The sequence below is a fragment of the Ceratotherium simum genome, chromosome 23 (assembly GCF_057802395.1).
Source record: "Ceratotherium simum simum isolate JZ-2026a chromosome 23, ASM5780239v1, whole genome shotgun sequence".
Classification (NCBI taxonomy): Eukaryota; Metazoa; Chordata; class Mammalia; order Perissodactyla; family Rhinocerotidae; genus Ceratotherium; species Ceratotherium simum.
The window spans coordinates 30,788,185-30,808,930 of NC_141922.1; the positions used below are offsets into that span (position 1 = coordinate 30,788,185).

General features: G+C 36.2%; 1 protein-coding gene across 1 annotated transcript in view; it reads left to right on the forward strand.

The window, feature by feature from the left end:
* Positions 1–20,746, forward strand: part of NUDCD1 (NudC domain containing 1) — a 69,585-nt gene that overhangs the window by 37,231 nt on the left and 11,608 nt on the right. The window contains exon 8 of the mRNA XM_087447541.1: positions 2,841–2,966. Coding sequence (XP_087303667.1) covers positions 2,841–2,966 — 126 coding nt within the window. The remainder of the gene's footprint in view (positions 1–2,840; positions 2,967–20,746) is intronic.

Here is a 20,746-nt window from a genome sequence, read left to right on the forward strand (position 1 = left end):
GTAGGGGAGTATTTCCTTCTTGTTCTATTTCTGGAAGAGATTGTGTAGAATTGGCATTATTTCTTCTTTAAATATTTGGTATGATTTGCCAGTGAAATTATCTGGACTGGAGTTTCCTCATTTGGAAGGTTTTTAACCATGAATTTAATTTCTTTAATAGGTATGGGATTATTTTGGGCATCTATTTCCATTGATCTTTTTTTTTTCCCCCTCTATGTTTCCAATTTCATTCATTCTGTTACTACATTTATTTTTTTCTCCCTTTTAAAGCTTACTTTGGATTGATTTTGCTGTTTTTTTGAAGATGAAAGCTCAGATGATTGATTTAATGCTATATACTTCCTTCTAAACATGACTTTAGCTGCATCCCCCAAATTTTCAGACTATCTTAATCCCATTAGGGATTGATTTGATTTGATGCTGGGTTTCAGTTCTTTACTTGGCTGATATTTATTCCTTGTTTGTTCTTACTCCTAGGGTAGAACTTTTTATGAATCACAACTGAAAGTCGGGGATGTTTATCAGGGCTTCTCCTCCTGTGTGGGCCCTGATCTCTAATTTTTGTTTCCCAGCTCTTTCATAATATGAAAACTCAGCTTTTTAGCCCCTTATCTGCTGCTTTCCACATATCTTTTTCAACTCAGCTTGGAAATCAGTAAATGGCTCTAGGAAAGCAGCGTAGGCTTGGGTTCTCTTCTCTGCTATTCCCTTTTCTCTGTAATCTTGTCCTGTTAAGTACCGGCTGCCTTAATAGTCCTGAACTTTTAATTTTTGCCCTATCTCTAATCTATGGGTAATTGAAAGAGGAAAGGAGGGAGGAATGTGGAAGGTGCCTTCTGTGCTGCTGGACATCTGTGCAGTCATGCACCACATAATGACATACTGGTAAACGATGGACTGCATATATGACAGTGGTCCCAAAAGATTAGTACCATATAGCCTAGGTGTGTAGTAGGCTCTACCACATCTAGGTTTGTGTAAGTACACTCCTTGTAAGTACACAACAGAATTATCTAACAATGCATTTCTTAGAACATATCCCGTCATTAAGCAATGTATGACTGTATCTTCTTGAGTCACTGTGACAAAATGGCTCCAGCTAATTGCTGGAATTGCCTTCTTAGCTAGCCACAGCAACCAGAACTGTTTCCACTGATGTTTAGACTGGAGCCGACAACCACAACTAAGTGTCTCCATATTCCAACTGGGCCATGGACAGATTTGATAATACAGATCCTCTGTAACTCCCAGCCATTTAGTTTCACAAACTTCTCAGGTCATTTCATTAATTCTCAATAACATGACTGAGTTTTGGCAAACTGAGTGTGTGGACATTTTGTCAGTTGTTGTAGAATTGTATTATGTACATGTGTATGTATAATTTGTCACTAAAATTGTCATCCCTTTACCTTATGAGGGATATAAGACCAGACAGTGATTCTTGCATTTAAGCAATGTAACATATTAAAATTACTTTAGTGATCCCATTTATCTCTACTTTTAGCTTATTATTAGCTATACTTCTATGTTTTTGTTTGGGTGGATATTTGCCTATGTATGTGTTTAGTGGTTGTTTTAAAGTTTACAGTATACGTTTTTAACTTATCACCCTCTGTCTTCAAAAAATACTGTATCACTTCACTTATAATTTAAGAACTTTACCATATATTTTCATTCCTCCATCCTTTGTGTTATCTTGTCATACATTATTTCTGTATGTTATAAACTTAATAATACATTATTATTTTAGCTTTAGTCAGTCAGTTCTCTTTTAAAGAGATTAAAAACGAGGAAAAAAGTCTTCCACTGACCCACATATTTGTCATTTCCTCTGTTCTATGTTTCTTTGTGTCAATTCGAATTTCCGTCTGGTGTCATTTTTCCCTGGCTGAAGAACTTCCTTTAGCAATTTTTTGTAGTGTAGGTTTGCTGGATAAATTCTCGCAGCTTTTGTTTGTCTGCAAAAATATCTTGTCTCCCTTTTTTAAAGCTTTTTGTCAAGTATATAAGTCAATGTTGATAGGGTTGTCTTTTTTTTCTCCCTTTCAGAACTTCAAATATACTCCATTGTTTTCTGGCTTGCATAGTAGTTTCTGATGAGAAGTTGGCTATCATTTGTGTCTTTATTCCTCTGTTTATATGTTTTTTTCCTCCTCTGGCTGCTTTTAAGATTTTCTCTTTATTACTGCTTTTCAGCAATTTCAATATGTGACTTGCTGTGATTTTTTTTTTTTTATATTTGTTGATGCTTGAGATTCTTGACCTTCTTGAATCTATAGGATTAGAGTTTTCATAAGATTTGAAAACGTTTTGGCCATTGTTTATAAAAAACTTTTTCCATTCTTCCTGCTGCCTTCCAGTTACTCATATGTTAGATCATTTGATAGCATTCCACAGGTCGCTGGGATTCCGTGTTTTTATTTTTTGTCTTCTCTGTGTTTCATTTTAGATAGACTCTATTCCTGTGTTTCAAACTCACTGGTCTTTTCTTCTGCAATGTCTAATCAGCTGTGTATCCCATCTATTTTATTTTCCATTTCAGATATTATATTTTCATATCTAGAAGTTCAGTTTGGTTCTTTTTTATATCTTCTTTACCTCCCTCAACATGTTCATGTTTTTCTTTACGTCTTTGAGTATATAGACATGTTTATAATAGCTGTTTTACTATCTTTTTCTGCTGATTCCATCATTCTGTCATTTCTGTGTCTGTTTTTGTTGATTAGGTTTTTATTGGTCATGGGTCTGAAATTTAGTTTTTAGTTATTGTTGTAACTTAACATTTTTAAATATGAAGAAATATTTTATTGTTGTTTGTTTATTTTATCTTCTGGTCTAAGAATCCAAATCCAGATAAAGAAAAACCTCCTTGTAATGCTCAAGAGTTAGAAGAATGTGATATTTTCTTTGAAGAGAGCTCCAGTTTATGCAGATTTGATGGCAATACGTTAAAAACTACTCATGTGGTAAGTTCTTGATCATATTTCTAAAAATTTGTGAATAAATAGAAGTTAATTAGATGAGATGATAATTGATTGACCAAATATGTATTTTGTGAAGATGGCTTGATTGGCAGTTGGTTCTGATATAAATCTCATCACTCTGTAAAGTAGAATTTTTCATACCACCACCCCCAACAAAACAATGTTGTTTTGTATGGTGCTATTGTATATTTGATATCTTTCAATTGGCTTTTTTCTGTGCAGGTTTTTATATACAGTTGTGTCTGTAATATATGATAACTTGATATCTTTTTTCATTCAACATTATGACATATGCATTTCCTTATGTTCTCACGTTATTTCAATCTCTGAATTGGTTGGATTATACTGTAATGTTATTGCTGGTGTTCGTGTGTGTGTAGTGGTTGTCCTACAGATTACGGTATGCATCTTTTATATATTTTTTCTTGAATTGCATTCTTCATGATGATGCTATTGTTTTAAATCTCTCTTTTGCATGAAGCCTTTTCTATATTCAGAGGTATTTATCTAATAAAAAGTTACAGAAGTCAAATTAATGACAAGGCTCTGACAAATTGATTTCCACTTTATAATCTCGTTAGTAGCGTTGGCAGTTATCACCTGTTTCACTACATCTTTACCTGCCCCTTCAATTTTTATTTGTTCCTAGCTAATTGGTGTGCGAGATGCAGGATCTTGTTTTAATCTGTTTTGTTTTTTTTTTACTGTTGACTGTTTCATATATTTCTTTTGACTATTTTTTCTTTTGTGAAGAATTTTTTCATTTACTTGTTTTAATGTTTCTTAGTGATTTGTGTGACCTGTTATTAACTTGAAAAATTCTTCTATTTCAAGTGATTTAGTTTTGTCCTTTTTTCCCCTCATTTTGGAATATTTTTATCTGACTCTTTAATTCATCTGGAATTTTTTTTCCTCTCTCCCTGGTATGCCATAAGTATATATAAATTGATTAATTTTTTCCTTCAAAATTGTATTCTGCTCAAAAGCTTTGAGATGTGTGCATCAAGATACTGAAGAACGTTGCTTAGACTAGCTTGGTGTAGTCACTGTATTCCAGGGTGTGGTCCTCAGCTTTGTAAATGTAGATTTTTTTTAAATTTAGAACTTTATTAGATAGCCTTGCTTAGGAGAATCATTAATCATTACTTAATACTATATAACCAAGTGAGTGTTTCATAGAGTTGTTTATGTGAGAACGGTCTCCATAGCAAATCAGTGGCTAATTTGGACCTGTGCATGTAGAAATTAGTTTAGTCTTATTACTAAAACCAGAAGTATTGGGGCTTTAGGAGTCTCAGTCCAAGCGAAAGTAATAGAAGAGAGAGAACAATTTGGTCTTTTGTTATTTTGTTGTTAGACCTCTCAGTCTTTGATATAGGGTTTAAAGGCTCTCTTTTCAAGAAAATTCTTGGAAGTTTCTGCCAAGTTTGGCCTAGTGTGTTTCTTTGTCTTGTAGAGGTTGAGAGGAGAGTGTATTCTAGCAAAATTCATGGCAACAAAATCAAAAGTGTTATGGGAACTTGATTTACCGAATCTAAGTCGCAGACCAACATCTGATTGGTTATAAGCAAATTCCTAACTGTTCTTCTCACTCACTATCCTTTGCTGTTTGGGATATTTAACTTTCTTTAACTAATGGCTGGACATTATAGTACTTAAAGGAGTTATAAAAATGAGCATTTTTAGCTTATATGCCTATGTAGACAATGTAGACAGATGAGGTGAAATGGCAGAAGACCAGTGGCTAGGGAAAAGTGCCACTGAAGCTGTACCAAAGTTAAATACTTTTATAATTAATTTCTATATCTGCACTGCTCTCCTCCCCAACACCAATAACTTCTAAAAAGCACAGAGATGACATGTTGCTCACCACAGTGTACCTAACACCAACCAAAGGTTCTGATTCATTATAGGTGCTTAATAAATATTTTTAGACTGATCTCTTGGTGACAGTCATAAAAATAAAAATTGTTTTAGGTCCATCTTGAATCTCAAGAAATTTGCCTATACCTTTCTGTCTCCTCTTCCTATTCAATCACTCTTCTAATTGAAGAGTAAACAGGGTTCTTGTTCAGATGGTTTTATGCAGCCTGGGCGTGATCCAAATCTCAGATAATCGAAGTTTTTCTTAGATTATCTAGGAGTTTTGGTTCCTAGATGTTGTTTAGTTTTGGCATAATGCCATTGATGACTCCGCTAATTGTGAGTAAATAAGGGCCATTACACAAATACTCTTACTGTCCTGGGTTAAATTTTAGAGAATCACTCTTAAGTGTGACTGATGGAAGACTCTTGAATCTTACTAATCGTAGATTATTATTTGTTCTTGTAATGAGGAATCAGGCCTCTCTTCCTAAAGTTATAGTCTTAGTAGCTGTAACTTTTGAGTTTCTGTACTGTCCCTGTACTCTTTCCTGCCTAAGTTATATAGGGAGGGCACCTGATCTTAGATGTCATAAAATACTATGTTTAAACTTAGTTTCTCTGAGAATTTCGGTTCATCTTAGTACTGCTAAGTAGTGTTGATCAGTAGTTTAATGTTGTTCACTGAGAGGCCTCTAGTTAATGATACTTCTTCATTTCCTATGTTTGAGCATGTTAAGAATTAAAACCAAGGAGTGACAGAAGGGGACCAAAATAAAACCTTTCCTTACTGACACATTATAGTATGAAAGCCTCATCTGCTCACTAAACCTAAAATTCAGCAGATTTAACAGTAGTCACAGGCAATGTTAAACCAGCTCTGGCTGCCCTTGGAGGAGCAGTGGAAACCTCTTATTCTCTGAGACCTCTAGTTCCCTAGAGGAAAAAATTGATAGAACTGAGCAGAACATGCTTGGATTTTTCTTATATCTGCCAACCAGATGCCATTTCACTCCTTACGGATTTATAGAAGCTGGAGTGTCATAGCTATGGAACTTCTCGGTGTCATAGGTAGAAACATCAGGAATGGAGAAGTGTAATATGTAATAAACAGGGACAATCCTTCCAACTTTGAAAAAACTTTAGATCTGTAGAACTAACTATATTTCATCTTCTTCATTTTGCAGAGGTTTTAGGCCGAGCTAAGGTAGATGAGGTTTATGTGAGATCAAAGACAGAATCAGTATTAGAAACTAGATCTGTGAACTTGCAGTATGCTTCACCATAATTCCCTCTAAACACTGAGATCATAAATTGCAATTTGAAAATTCTAAGCCACTAGAGTCAGTTCCTACTTCTGAATAAAATGTGTTCCTAAAAGCATGAATGATAGTCTTCTGTTATAAGCAGGTTCTATCCTCAGAAAGTTAAGAAATATACAATCATCCCTCATTGCATCATAGTTTTTAGAGACAGTATTTGATGAAACATTCCCAGCATTTTGTATATAACTTTTAAACTTTTGAATCACAATGTTAATTGCTGATTTAAGTCCAATTAGTGTATGATTTAAACTAAAGATTCTCTCTTTTTTAATGAGATATATTAGAGATATATATAATTAACATTAGTTTCAGGTGTACAACATAGTGATTCGACATTTGTATATATTATGAAATGATCAACACAATAAGTCTAGTTAACACCTGTCACTCTGCATAGTTAAAAATTTTTTTTCTTGTGATGAGAACTTTTAAGATCTACTCTCAGCAATTTCAAATATACAATACAGTATTATTAATTATGGCCAATGCTGTACATTACCCCTTCAGTCCTTATTTATTTCATAACTGGAAGTTTGTACCTTTTGACCCCCTTCTCCTGTTTCACCCACCTCCCAGACCCTGTAAGGTGTGAGACGTGAGGTGATATCTCATTGTGGTTTTGATATGCATTTTCCTATTGCTAGTAATGTTGAGCACCTTTTCATGTACCTGTCGGCCATCTGTACGTCGTCTTTGGAAAAATGTCTATTAAGTTCCTCCTATCATTTTTTAATTGTTTTTTTGGTATTGAGTAGTATGAGTTCTTTATATATTTTGGATATTAACTCCTTATCAGATATATGATTTGCAAATATTTTCTCCCATTTGGCAGGTTGCCTTTTCATTTTCTTGATGGTTTCTTTTGCTGTGCAGAAGCTTTTTAGTTTTATATAGTCCGACTTGTTTATTTTTGCTTTTATTGCCTTTGCTTTTGGTGTCGCATCCAAAAAATCATCAAGACTGATGTCAAGGAGCTTACTGCTAATGTTTTCTTCTAGGAGTTTTATGGTTTCAGGTCTTATGTTCGAATTGTTAATCCATTTTGAGTTAGTTTTTGTGTGTGGTATAGGACAGTGGACCAGTGTCATTCTTTTGAATGTGGCTGTCCAGTTTTCCCAACACCATTTATTGAAGAAACTGTCCTTCCCCCATCGTATGTTCTTGACTCCTTTGTTGTAAATTAATCGACCATATACGTGTGCGTTTATTTCTGGGCTCTCTGTTCTGTTCCATTGATCTATGTGTCTCTTTTTATGGCGTTATGATACTGTCTTCATTGCTATAGCTTTGTAATATAGTTTGAAATCAGGGAGTGTGATGTCTTGAGCTTTGTTCTTTCTCAAGATTGCTTTGGCTATTTGGGGTCTTTTGTGGTTCCATACAAATTTTAGGATTGTTTGTTCTATTTCTGTGAAAAATGCCATGGGAATTTTGATAGGGTTTGCGTTAAACCTGTGCATTGCTTTGGATAGTATGGACATTTTACCAGTGCTAATTCTTCCAGTCCGTGAACAGAGAATATCTTGCCATTTATTTGTGTCGTCTTCAATTTCTTTCATCAATGTCTTAGAGTTTTCAACGTACAGGTTGTTTACCTCCTTACCTATTCCAAGTATTTTATTCTTTTTGATGCAGTTGTAAATGGGATTGTTTTCTTAATTTCTTTTTCTCCTAGTTTATTAGTGTATAGAAATTCAACAGATTTCCGTATGTTGATTTTGTATTCTACAACTTTACTGAATTTGTTAGTTCTAACAGTTTTGTAGTGGAATCTTTAGGATTTTTTTCCTATATATAATATGTCATCTGCAAATAGTGACAGTTTTACTTCTTCCTTTCTGATTTGGATGCCTTTTTTTTTTTTTTTGCTGGGAAAGATTCGCTCTGAGCTAACGTCTGTTGCCAATTTTCCTCTTTTTTTTTTTTTTCTCCCCACAGCCCCAGTACATAGTTGTATCTTTTAGTTATAGATCCTTCTAGTTTTTCTGTGTGAGCTGCCACCACAGCATGGTTACTGACAGATGAGTGGTATGGTTCCATGCCTTGGGATTTGAACCTGACCAAACTTTAACTGCTAGGCCATCAGGGCTGGCTCTGATTTGGATGCCTTTTAGTTCTTTTTCTTGCCTAATTGCTCTGGCTAGGACTTCCAACACTATGTTGAATAAAATTGGCTAGAGTGGGAATCCATGTCTTGTTCCTCATGATCTTAGAGGAAAACTTTTCAGCTTTTCATCATTGAGTATGATATTAGGTGTGGGCTTGTCATATATGGCCTTTACTGTGTTGAGGTATGTTCCCTCTATACCCACTTTGTTGAGAGTTTTTTTCATAAATGGATCTTGAATTTTATCAAATGCTTTTTCTGCATCTATTGAGATGATCATATGACTTTTATCTTTAATTTTGTTAATGTGGTATATCATGTTGATTGATTTGCAGATGTTGAACCATCCTTGCATCCCTGGAATAAACCTCACTTAATCATATTGTATGATCCTTTTAATGTATGGGATTTGGGTTGCTAATATTTTGTTGAGGATTTTTGCTTCTATGTTCATCAGGGATATTGGCCTGTAATTTTCTTTCCTTATGGCATCCTTGTCTGGTTTTCATATCAGGGTAATGCTGGCCTTGTAAAGTGAGTTTGGAAGTGTTCCCTCCTCTTCTATTTTTTAGAAGAGTTTGAGAAGGATTGGTATTAATTCTTCTTTAAATGTTTGGTAGAATTCACCAGTGAAGCCATCTGGTCCTGGACTTTTGTTTATAGGGAGATATTTGATTACTGATTCAATCTCCTTTTTAGTAATCTGTTCAGATTTTCTTTTTATTCATGATTCAGTCTTGTTAGGTTGTTATTCTAGGAATTTAATCATTTCTTCTTTGTTGGCATATAATTGTTATAGTAGTCTTTTTATGATCCTTTCTATTTCTGTGGTATCAGTTGTAACATCTTCTCTTTCATTTCTGCTTTTATTTATTTGAGCCCTCTCTTTTTTCTTGGGAAGTTTAGCTAAAGGTTTGTCAATTTTGTTTATCTTTTCAAAGAACCAGCTTTTAGTTTCATTGCTCTTTTCTGTTGCTTTTTGGTCTCCGTTTCATTTATTTCAGCTCTAATCTTTATTTCCTTCCTCCTACTAACTCTGGCCTTTGTTTGTTCTTTTTCTAGTTTCTTGAAGTATAAAGTTAGTTTGTTTGAGATTTTTTTTGTTTCTTCATGTAGGTGTTTTTTTGCTATCAACTTCTCTTTTAGAACTGCTTTTGCTGCATCCCATAAGTTTTCGTATGTTGTAGTTCCATTTTCATTTTTTCAAAGTATTTTTTGAACTCTCTTTTGATTTCTTCTTAGACTCATTGGTTGTTCAGTAGCGTGTTGTTTACTCTCCACATATTTGTGAATTTTCCAGTTTTGTTCTTGTAATTGATTTCCAGTTTCATACCATTGTGCTCAGAAAAGATGCTTGATATGATTGCAGTCTTATTAAATTTATTAAGACTTGTTTTCTCGCCTAACATTTGATCTATCCCAGAGAATAGTTCATGTGCACTTGAGAAGAATGTGGATTCTGTTGCTTTTGGATAGAATGTTCTGTATATGTCTGTTAAGTCCACCTGGCCTAACATTTTGTTTAAGGTCAGTGTTTCCTTATTGATTTTCTGTCTGGATGATCTATTTGTGAGAGTGAGGTATTAAAGTCCCCTAGTATTATTGTATTGCTGTCTGTTTCTCTCTTTAGGTCTGTTAATATTTGCTTTATATATTTAGGTGCCTCTGTGTTGGGTGTATAAATAGTTACAAATGTTATATCTTCTTGTTGATTGACCTCTTTATCATTATATAATGACCTTGTTTGTCTCTTATTACAGTCTTTGCCTCAAAGTCTATTTTGTGTGATATAAGTATAGCTACCCCAGCTTTCCTTTGGTTTCCATTTGCATGGAATATTTTTGTCCATCCCTTCACTTTCAACCTGTGTGTGTCCTTACATCTGAAGTGAGTCTCTTACAGGCAGCATATAGATGGGTCTTTTTTTTTAAATCCATTCAGCTACTCTGTGTCTTTTGATTGGAGAATTTAATCCATTTACACTTAAAGTACTTATTGATAGGTATGCACTTATTGTCGTTTTTTTGCATTGTTTTCTGGCTGTTTTGTAGTTCCTCTGTTCCTTTCTTCATCTCTTGCTCTCTTCTTTGTGATGTGATGATTTTCTGTAGTGGTATGCTTAGATTCTTTTCTTTTTATCTTTTGTGTATCTACTATGGGTTTTTGCTTTGTGGTTACCTTGAGGTTTACATATAACAACTTATAATAGTCTATTTTAAGTTGATAAGAACTTAAGTTTGAATGCATTCTAAAGCTCTACATTTTTACCCCACTCACATTGTATGTTTTTGATGTCACAATTTATATATTTTTATCTTGTGTATCCCTTAAGAAGTTATTGTTATAGTTATTTTTACTACTTTTGTCTTTTAACCTTTTTTTTTTTTGTTTAAGATTTTATTTATTTTATTTTTTCCCCCCAAAGCCCCAGTGGATATTTGTATGTCGTAGCTGCACATCCTTCTAGTTGCTGTATGCGGGACTCGGCCTCAGGATGAACAGAGAAGTGGTGCCTCGATGCGCACCCGGGATCCGAACCCGGGCCACCAGCATCGCAGCGCGCGCACTTAACCACCAAGCCACAGGGCCGGCCCGAGTCTTTTAACCTTCATACTAGCTTTGTAAGTGATTAATCCACCACCTTTGCAACATTAGATTACTCTGAAAGTTACTACATAATTTGCCTTTACCAGTGAGATTTATTTATATTTTCATAAGTTTTTCTGTTACTAATTAGTACCCTTTTGTTTCAGCTTAAAGAAATTCCTTTAACATTTCTTGTAAGGCCAGTCTAGTGGTGATGAACTCCTTCAGCTTTTGCTGGTCTGGAAATTCTTTACTTCTTTTTCCATTCCAAATGACAACTTCGCAGGGTAGAGTATTCTTGGTTGGAAATTTTTTTCTGTTATCACTTGAGTATATCATGCCCCTCCCTCTGGCCTGCAAAATTTCTGTTGATAGTTTTATGGGGTTCCCTTGTACATAACAAGTTGTTTTTCTCTTGCTTTTAAGATTCTCTCCTTGTCTTTGTCTTTTAACACTTTAAATATAATGTGTCTTGGTGTGGGTCTCTTTGGGTTCATCTTTTTTGGAACTCCCTGGGCTTCCTGGATATAGATGTCTTTTCTTCCTCAGGTTAGGAAAGTTTTCTGCCCCCCTCTCTCTCTCTTCTCCTTCTGAGAACCCTATAATGAGAATGTTGTTCTGCTTGATGTTGTTCCCTAAGTCCCTTAAGCTGTCTTCACTTTGTTTCATTCTTTTTTCTTTCTGCTGCTCTGATTGGGTATGTTCCACTGCCTTGTCTTTGAGTTCACTGATCTTTTCTTCTGCATCATCTTGTCTGCTGTTGAACCCCGTAGTGTGTTTTTCAGTTCAGTTATTGTATTCTTCAGTTCTGTGACTTTTCTTTAGTACTTTCTTATCTTTTCTTATCTTTTCTGTCTCTTTGTTGAAGTTCTCACTTTGTTTATCCATTCTTCTCTTGTGCTTGGTGAGCATTTTTATGACTGTTATTTTGAACTCTTTATCAGTTAAATCACTTATCTCCATTTCATTAAGGTCTCTTTCTGAGGTTTTGTCTTATTCTTTCCTTTGAAACATATATTCCTCTGTTTCTTCATTTTCCTTGACTCTCTGTGTTGGTTTCTGTGTATTAGCTAAAACAGCCAACTTTCCCAATCTTAAGGGAGTGGCCTTGCATAAAAGATGAATCTTATCATTCAACCATGCTCTAGCTCTTGGTTGTCTCTCAAACCTTTGTGATTGTCCAAGCAGGCTATTTTATTTTTAGTGGCTCTCAGTAGTTGAAAGTGTACCAAGACCTGTCACTGTCCCAAAGAGGAGGATCTTAGTCAGCACCTAGATTCAGGGTGATTGGAAGCCAGACACTCAGGCAGCTTTTAAAGTATGAAAAATATATAGTCCTGTGGGACCACAATCGTAAGTCCTGCTGGCCACCAGAACCAGGTGATCTAGGGGTGTCTCCTGGGCAGCAGCCACAAAAATTGGGGCACCAGAAAAGTACAAGCTCCTTTCCAGGTGATACCGGCAACCTGGAGCGAGGCAGAACACAAATATAGTGCCCACTGGTCTCCATCCCCAGAGAGTATCTCAGTAAGTCCCTAGATGTGTGCCAAACCAGAAACCAGCCCCTCAGTCTAAAGCTCCAGGACAAGCAAATAGGTGTTTTTCACAGAAAGACTGGCGGTGAATTTGTCTTCTGTCTGTGCTGTGCCCTGGTGTTGGTAGCTGGCCAAGACCTATCTTTCCAATTGTTACCATCCCATGGGACCCAGGAACACAAGCCCTGCTGCTGGCCACCAGAGCCAAGTGATCAGGGGGCATCCCTTGGGCAGCAGCCACAAAATCCAGGGTGCCAGACGCTTGTACAAACTCTCCTCCGGAGATACTGGTGCTCTGGAGCACAGCAGAGGGAAAGCGTGGCGATGGCACCCACCCTCTGAGGTCTCTGGAGAGGATTACAGGTGGCTCTTAGATGTATGTTTAATTAGAAGCCTATCCCTCAGGTCATAGCTATGAAGATAAGCTAATAGTCCTCTTTCACAGAGATACTGGTTGCCTTAGTCTGTTGCCTCTCTGCTCTGCCCTGGGGGTTGAAGCTGGTTAAGATTTCTTTCTCTATTGGTTATAGTCTTGTGGGACCCTTGAGCATAAGCCTCCCTGACCACCAGAGCCAGGTGATCTAGAGGTGTCCCCAGGATGGGAGCCGCAAAAATCAGGGCACCACGCAAGGGTACCAGCTCTTTCTGGGATATTCTGGTGTCCTGGAGTGAGGCAGAGGGAAAGTGCAGAGTTGGCATCTGCCAGTCTCTTTCACGGGAGAATATTTCAGTAGGCCTGTAGATGTATGTTAAATTAGATGCCTGCATCTAGGTCAGTTCTTTAAGATAAGCAAATAAAAGCCTCTGTCATAGAAAGTCTAGACACTTTGCAGTCAGTCGCCTATGCAGTCAGCTGCATCTATGCTAGGCTCTGGGATGGGTGAGTCCACGCATTAGAGCCCTTTAAGAACATTTCTTAGTTCACTATAGGCTTGTGGGTCTTGTGGATGCCAGTCGCAATGGCTTTCAAAGCTAGATGTTTCCAGGGCTCGTCTCTCAGGTGCAGGTCTTAAAAGTTGCAGAGCCTGATGTGGGGTTCGAACCCACCGGTCCTCAGGAAGAAGCTCTGAGTTTCGAGTTCCCTCCCGATTGTGGGTTGCTGCACCAGGGGTGTGATTTACAGTGAGATTGTCTCAGTCTCTCCTATCTGCTTTGGTGTGGTTTTTTCTCATTCACCTGATATATAGGAGTTGCTAAGCTAGTTTTTGGGATTTTTTTCAGAGGAAATGGTTCCATATGTAGCTGTAGATTCAGTGTGTCCTTGGAGGAGGTGAGTTCATGATCTTCCTATGTTGCCATCTTGAACTGGAACCTCCTAAAGATTCTTATCTTTGTTTCAGTTTGGTTAAATTTGAGACCAAAGTTTCTTTTTACTATTATAAACATATTATAAGCATATTTACAATTACAATACTTAAATTATAATAATTTTTCTATTGTTATTTTTTATAAAGACAAAGATTCAGTGAAGTAAAAATGCATAAATGTTGCTGTTGAAGTATAAGTGGAATGGATGTAAATGGAATAGCTCAAAACAAATAAGTAATAAGTGCATCTTCTTTCTAAAGGCACATCTGGTGTATCAGTGTATTGTATGAAAGTCAAGGTCTCCCTGGTCAAAAGTAGTTTCTTGGTGTACCCAAGAGGATACCAGTGGATGAAGGGACTGAAGGAGTCTATATTTTAGATGTTCAGTGCCACATCCATTTTAGGAATCAAATAATACTTCATTGACAATTTGTACTTCTTTCTGCAATGTTTACTTCAAGTTCTCTGTTCTTGATTTCATTTGTCATGACTTTGGACAATTTGAAATTATCTGTACATGGAAAGGTCAGTATATGTCTTTGTAGTTTTAGGAAAAAATACTGTAATAAAAAGGTCAGAACTCTATATTGTAAATGACAAATTTTTCAAAACATGAAATTCCCTGAAAGAAATGTAAATCAGGGTTAGAATCTGGCATTTGGAAAGTAAAATGTTAAATGAATATATGCAGTAGTACAATAAAAGAGAAATATTAAATATCAGAACTGAAGAAAAGCAATAAGATATGGTCACTGGGGTGTAAAGCTCTAATCAGAATTCAAATACAGTTGAAGATGAATTATTTTGCTTCTGTTTAGAGCTGTGCTATACAAAATATTAGCCACTGGCCGCATAGTAGCTATTGAGCACTTGAAATGTAGCTTGTCTGAATTGAGGTGTACTTTAAGTGTAAAATACACAACCATATTTTGAAGACTCAGGATGAAATATGTTATTAATAATTTTATATGAAATTTTTATGTTGAGATGATAATAGTTTGGATACATTTGGTTAAATAAAATATATTATTAAAATTAATTTATCCTGTTTCTAAAGCGTTTTTTTTTTTTTTTATAATTTTATTTATTTTTTCACCCAAAGCCCCAGTAGATAGTCGTATGTCATAGCTGCACATCCTTCTAGTTGCTGTATGTGGGATGCAGCCTCAGCATGGCCAGAGAGGCGGTGTGTCGGTACGCGCCCGGGATCTGAACCTGGGCTGCCAGCAGCGGAGCGCACGCACTTAACCGCTAAGCCATGGGGCCAGCCCTCTAAAGCGTTTTAATGTGGCTACTAGAAAATTTAAAATTGTGTATGTGGCTCTTATTTTATTTCTATGAGATAACACTGATTTATAGTGATCAAATTAAATATAGACTTGAGCAATCAAAAGTGATAGGATATTTTTAAAAATTAACTGAGAGTGAGTTTCTCAGATCAGATGATATTCATCATATACTGCTTAAAACATGAGATTGAGACAGCTGAAAAGAATATAGTAGTCCCTTCTGGTCCACGGAGGATACATTCCAAGACCCCCAGTGGATTCCTGAAACAGTGGATAGAGCAGAACCCTATATATACTATTTTATCCTATACTAAGTACTTATCATGCACTGTGGCTGTAACTTTTGCACTTTGAGGTACAACAGCAAAACTAGCACGAATTTTTTTCTTCTTCACAGTTTTGTGGATAGAAGGTTTGTTCTTACCGTAGATCGTAGAAACCTCAGCATGTGATTTTTTTTCTTTCCTTATTAAGTCGAGAACTTTCATCTTTTCACTTAAAGGAAGCACTTTACAGCGTATTCGACTTGCCAGCATCACTTCTCTTTTGCTTTGGGACCATTGTTAAGTACAATAAGGGTTACTTGAACACAAACAGTGTGATATCGCAACAGTCGATCTGATAAATGAGATGGCTACTAAGTGAGTAGCATATACACCGTGGATACGCTGGACAAAGGGATGATGCACGTACACAGCTGGAGGGTGCTAGATTTCATCACGCTACTCAGAACAGCATGCAATTCAAAACTTATGAATTGTTTATTTCTGGAATTTTCCTTTATTATTTTCTTACCACGGGTGACTGAGACCAAAGAAAGCGAAACTGCAGATAAGGGGGGAATACTTTATTTCCAACTTATAAATAAACCCATCAAGACGGAAGCAGAGGAGTTAGAAAAAGGAAATAATTTTTTTAGTTATTGTCCTTATGAAAGCTATTAGAAAAGGCATGTACTCAGTATACTAATTCTTTCAAGAAGATATTAAAGATAGGATCAGAGGTTCTAGAAGAAGGAAATACATTTAGAAAGTATCTAAATCAGTGGTTCTCAAGCGTTTTGGTCTCAGGACCCCTTTACATTCTTAAGTTCCTTGGGGTACTTAATTTTTTGTTCATTTGGATTATATCTATCAAATTTGACCATATTAGAAATTAAACTATATAATAATTTCCCTGCTAGGGCTGCTGTAACAACGTACCACAGACTAGGTTGCGTAAACAACAGAAATTTGTTTTCTCCCAGTTCTGGAGGCTAGAAGTCTGCAATCAAGATGTTTAGCATGGTTAGTTTTTTCTGAAGCCTCTCTGCCTGGCTTGTAGGTGGCTGTCGTCTCTCTCTCTCTTCACATGGTCTTCCCTGTGCTGTGTCTGTGTCCTAATCTCTTCTTATAAGGACACCAGTCATATTGAATTAGGACCCTCCCTAATCACCTCATTTTAACTTAATTACCCTTTTAAAGGTTCACTCTCCAAATACAGTCACACTCTCAGTTACTGAGGGTTAGGACTTCAACGTATGAATTTTGGGGGGATACGACTCAGCCCATAACAATATCCTTCACTTAGATTTTAGCAATTGTTAACATTTTGCCACATTTATTTTTTTCTGTTTCCCCACCTCCTTTTTGCTGAAACGTGTTATTGAGTTGCACATGCCATGTCCATTTATCCCCAGTGCCTCACATATATACTAAAATTGAAGGCATTTTCTTGTATAACCACAGTACAATTCAGGAAATTTAACATTGATGCAATACTTTTATCTAATATAGAGTCTCTATTCATATTTTACCAATTGCTTAAATAATATACTTTACATCAATTTTTTTCCGCCTGATTTGGAATCCAATCCCATGTCATATGATATATCTTTAGTCTCCTGTAGTTTGGAATATCATTTACCCAGCCTTTATGACATTGACTTTATTTGTACCTTTTATAGGCTATCTCCAGTATTTCCTCAAGATCAGATTCAGTTGTTGCATTTTTGCCAGAAATACTACATAAATGATATTTCCTTTCCAGTGTTATCACATTAGGAGGAACTAGCTGGCAGTTTTTCATACTATTGTGATGTTAAATTTAATTATGTGGTGTCTACCAGGTTTATCTGCTCTAAAGTTATCATTTTCCCCTTTGAATTAATAAGTACTTTGTGTGAAGGTCAAAGTAATCCTTTCAAAGGGTTTAATAGATTTTGTCATTTCCCTATTCCTTTCCTCCCTATAGTGGCTTCCTCTCTGTCACATTTAGAATAACGTCTGGGATCCTTACTGTGGTCTGTAAGCCCCCTTCAAACTTTCTGTGACTCACTGTATGTAATATATTTTAAATCGAGACTCAAGAAACACACACACACAAACGTATCTGAATCAAAAATTTCACAAAACAGTACTATCCTTATTGTATAAGACATACTCTAGTACTTCATTCCATACTATTTTTGATGAAAGAAAATAGAAAATTCTCTTCTTGATCTACTAAATTGATTTTGCCACCCATGTTGAGACACACAGTTTGAAAAACACCACCCTCCAGTACTCACTGCCTCTTATTTTCTGTCATTTTTTGCCAGCTCACTTTTCTTTAACCGCACTGGCTGGCGTTCATGCTGTTCCTCATACTAAGTGTGCTCGTCCTTTAGGGCCCTTGCACTTGTTACTCTGTCTCCCTGAAGCGTTCTGCCTTTTCTCATTTGTCCCTGTACTTTATTCAGACCTCTGTTCACATGTTACCTCCCATCCCTTACTAAGCTGTGTCAAACACAACCACATTGTCTGCTCACCTGCTTTCTCTTTTTTTTTTTCCTTATGGCACTTTCTATTTACTAATATATTTATATATTTCTGTTGTCTGGTACATTTATATATATCTTCCATTAGAATAGTCGTTGAAATTTGATGTTAATTATGATACACACAGCTAAAGATGCAATTTGATAATTGTCAAAAATGGAAAAGTTGGCAATTTTTTCTTATATTTCTAAATAATAGTTATTTTCTGTCTTAACAGCTTTTAGTAAAGATGTAAATGCATTTCCCCCAATTGCATTTTAACACTTAACTAAGATCTGGCATCTTCCTATGCTTCAATCTCTAGTCAATGTGAAAATGTCTTTAATTATATAGTTAACTTTATGAACGCGTATTCAAACAAAAATGCAACTCAGGATTTCGTAAGACTTCTTATCTGTTGTTTTTAAGCCTCAGTTTTAGACGTGCCACATATGGACAACTTATAACGTAATTTGACCAAGCAGAATATACACATATTTTATAGTATGTGGGTTTCCGTATCTGAAATAGTGCCTAGCCAGGGACACACTCTGGTGGTTGCTTAATAATTACTATAAAATGGGTTTTGGGAAAGCGTGCAGTGGTGGTGATTAAGAACATGGGTTTGGAAGCACATCTGAACTTAAATTCCGTCTACCACTTATTAGCTTCTTAACTTAAATCTCTTAACCTCTTGAGTTTGAGTTTCCTCTTCTGTAAAATGGGATCATATTCCTAATTCTCAGGTAATGAAGATTAAATAAGGTAGATGTAAAATAATAGAAAATATGTATATATTGGTCTCTACCCCTGGTTCTTGGCACAGAGCTTCTAATACGCTTGTAGTTTCCTAAGTGATAAGAGCACTAGGAGCATCTTTTGTTCTAATGTTTGGTGTTTGATCCCTTTTCCTGCCACAGAACTCCTAAATCCCTTGTAATTTGATATTAGGTGATAGGAGTGTCTTTTGTCCTAGTGAGGCGACTCTTGATGGGCTCCTAGATAGCTTCAAGATGGGGGTTGGTCACCAGAAAGACCAAGCCATAATTAGAAGCTTGGAACTTTCAGCCCCACCTCCCATCCGTCAGGAAGGGGAGAGGGACTGGAGACTGAGTTAATGACTGATCATGCCTTTGTGATGAAACCTTCATAAAAATCCCAAAAGTGTGGGGTTCATAGAGTTTCTGGGTTGCTGAACACGTGGAGGTACTAGGAAGGTGGCATGCCTGAAGAGGGAATGAAAGCTCCGTATGCCTTCCTCTGTAGTTCACACTATGCATCCCTTCCGTCTGGATGTTTGTCTTTATCCTTGTGTAATAAACTGGTAAACATAAATTGTTTCCCTGAGTTCTGTGAGCCATTTTAGCAAATTATTGAACCCAAGAAGGGGATCGTTGGAACCCTGACTTATAGCCCATCAGTCAGAAGTACAGGTGACTACCTAGGACTCGTGAGTGACATCTGAAATGGGGGTTGGGGTGAGGGAGTCTTGTGGGACTGAGCCCTTAACCTGTGGAATCTGAAGCTATCTCCAAGTAGATTGTGTCAGCACTGAATTGAATTGTAGGACACCAAGCTGTCAGAATTGCTTGATGTGTGGACAACCCACATATCTGATGTTAGAAATGTTTTGAGTGTGGTAGTATTGTGAGAGTAAAGGAAAAACACTCTGTGTTTATATAATAGTACATACAGATCAATTCAATACTTGATGCATAGTAAGAACAGAGTAAATTTTAACAGTTTATTCTGTGTACAGAATACGAATTTGGAATTAAGTTTCGTGTCATTAACTTTTCAATCTGGCCTCCTAACAAATACTTTGTTTCTGAATAGATGAAATTTTTTTATTAGTACTACTTTTTAATTTAATTTGGTAATAGCAGTGATTAAAGGTTTTTTAAATATCTTCACTTCACTTTTTAAATGTCTTCACTTGTAATCTTCAGAGGTCTTTAATTGCTAAGTGTTCTACAAAGAGAAGAAAAAGACAATCAATTGACTACTTGAAATTCATGTTTCAAATTTTTCTCTAGAGAATGTTTTATTCTAATTGTAGCCTTCACTAGTACTTCAAAGATAAGTATAACCTTTTCTGTAGTAAGCATGAGAATAGAAGAAATGTGAAATTATATTTTATTGGCCAAAGGGTTTATGGTTTTAAGAGTTTTTTTAAGGCAGTAAATTTGGCATTAACAAAGAACGAGTTTTCCAAATAAATGAATTGTCTAGTATAGGTTAATTCTTCTCATTTAAGTACTAAAACTATATTAAAAGCCTTTTTTTTTTCATGGAATCTTACTAAAATTTATTATTTGCCCAACATTGTTTTGTGTGTGTGTGAGGAAGATTGGCCCTGAGCTAACATCTTTTGCCAATCTTCCTCTTTTTGCTTGAGAAAGATTGTCCCTGAGCTAACATTTTGTATATGGGACACTGCCACAGCATGGCTTGGTGAACGGTGTGTAGGCCTGCACCTGGGACCTGAACCCGTGAACCCCGGGCTGCCAAAGCAGAGCATGTGAACTTAACCACTAAGCCACTGGGCCGGTCCCCTTGTCCAACATTTTATATAGAGCATTCAGAGGAGAAAGTAACATTTTATTGATGGTTGAATGTCATCAGTGTGAACATTAATTACAATGCTATATATTTCTGTAGTAATACATTTAGAGACATTCGACATTAAGCGGGGCTCTCTACCCCAACACTAAGTAACCTCAGCCTTTTCTGTTTTAAAAATTTCTTTTCTGGTTATATGTGGTTTGTTTTTGTTCTTTCCACTGCTGATAAGCTATTAGATGCTACTTCTTACCTTTGACAGTGTCTGCTCAAAGCAGTCATCCTTTTTCTTCTTTCTTATTGGCTGTCCCATTTTGCTCTTGGCTACCAAGTTGTGAACTCCCTGGGATTTGTGGCACCTGCTCTTGACTATTCAGGGACCTTTTTAACTTCTTGGTCTTGATTCTTAC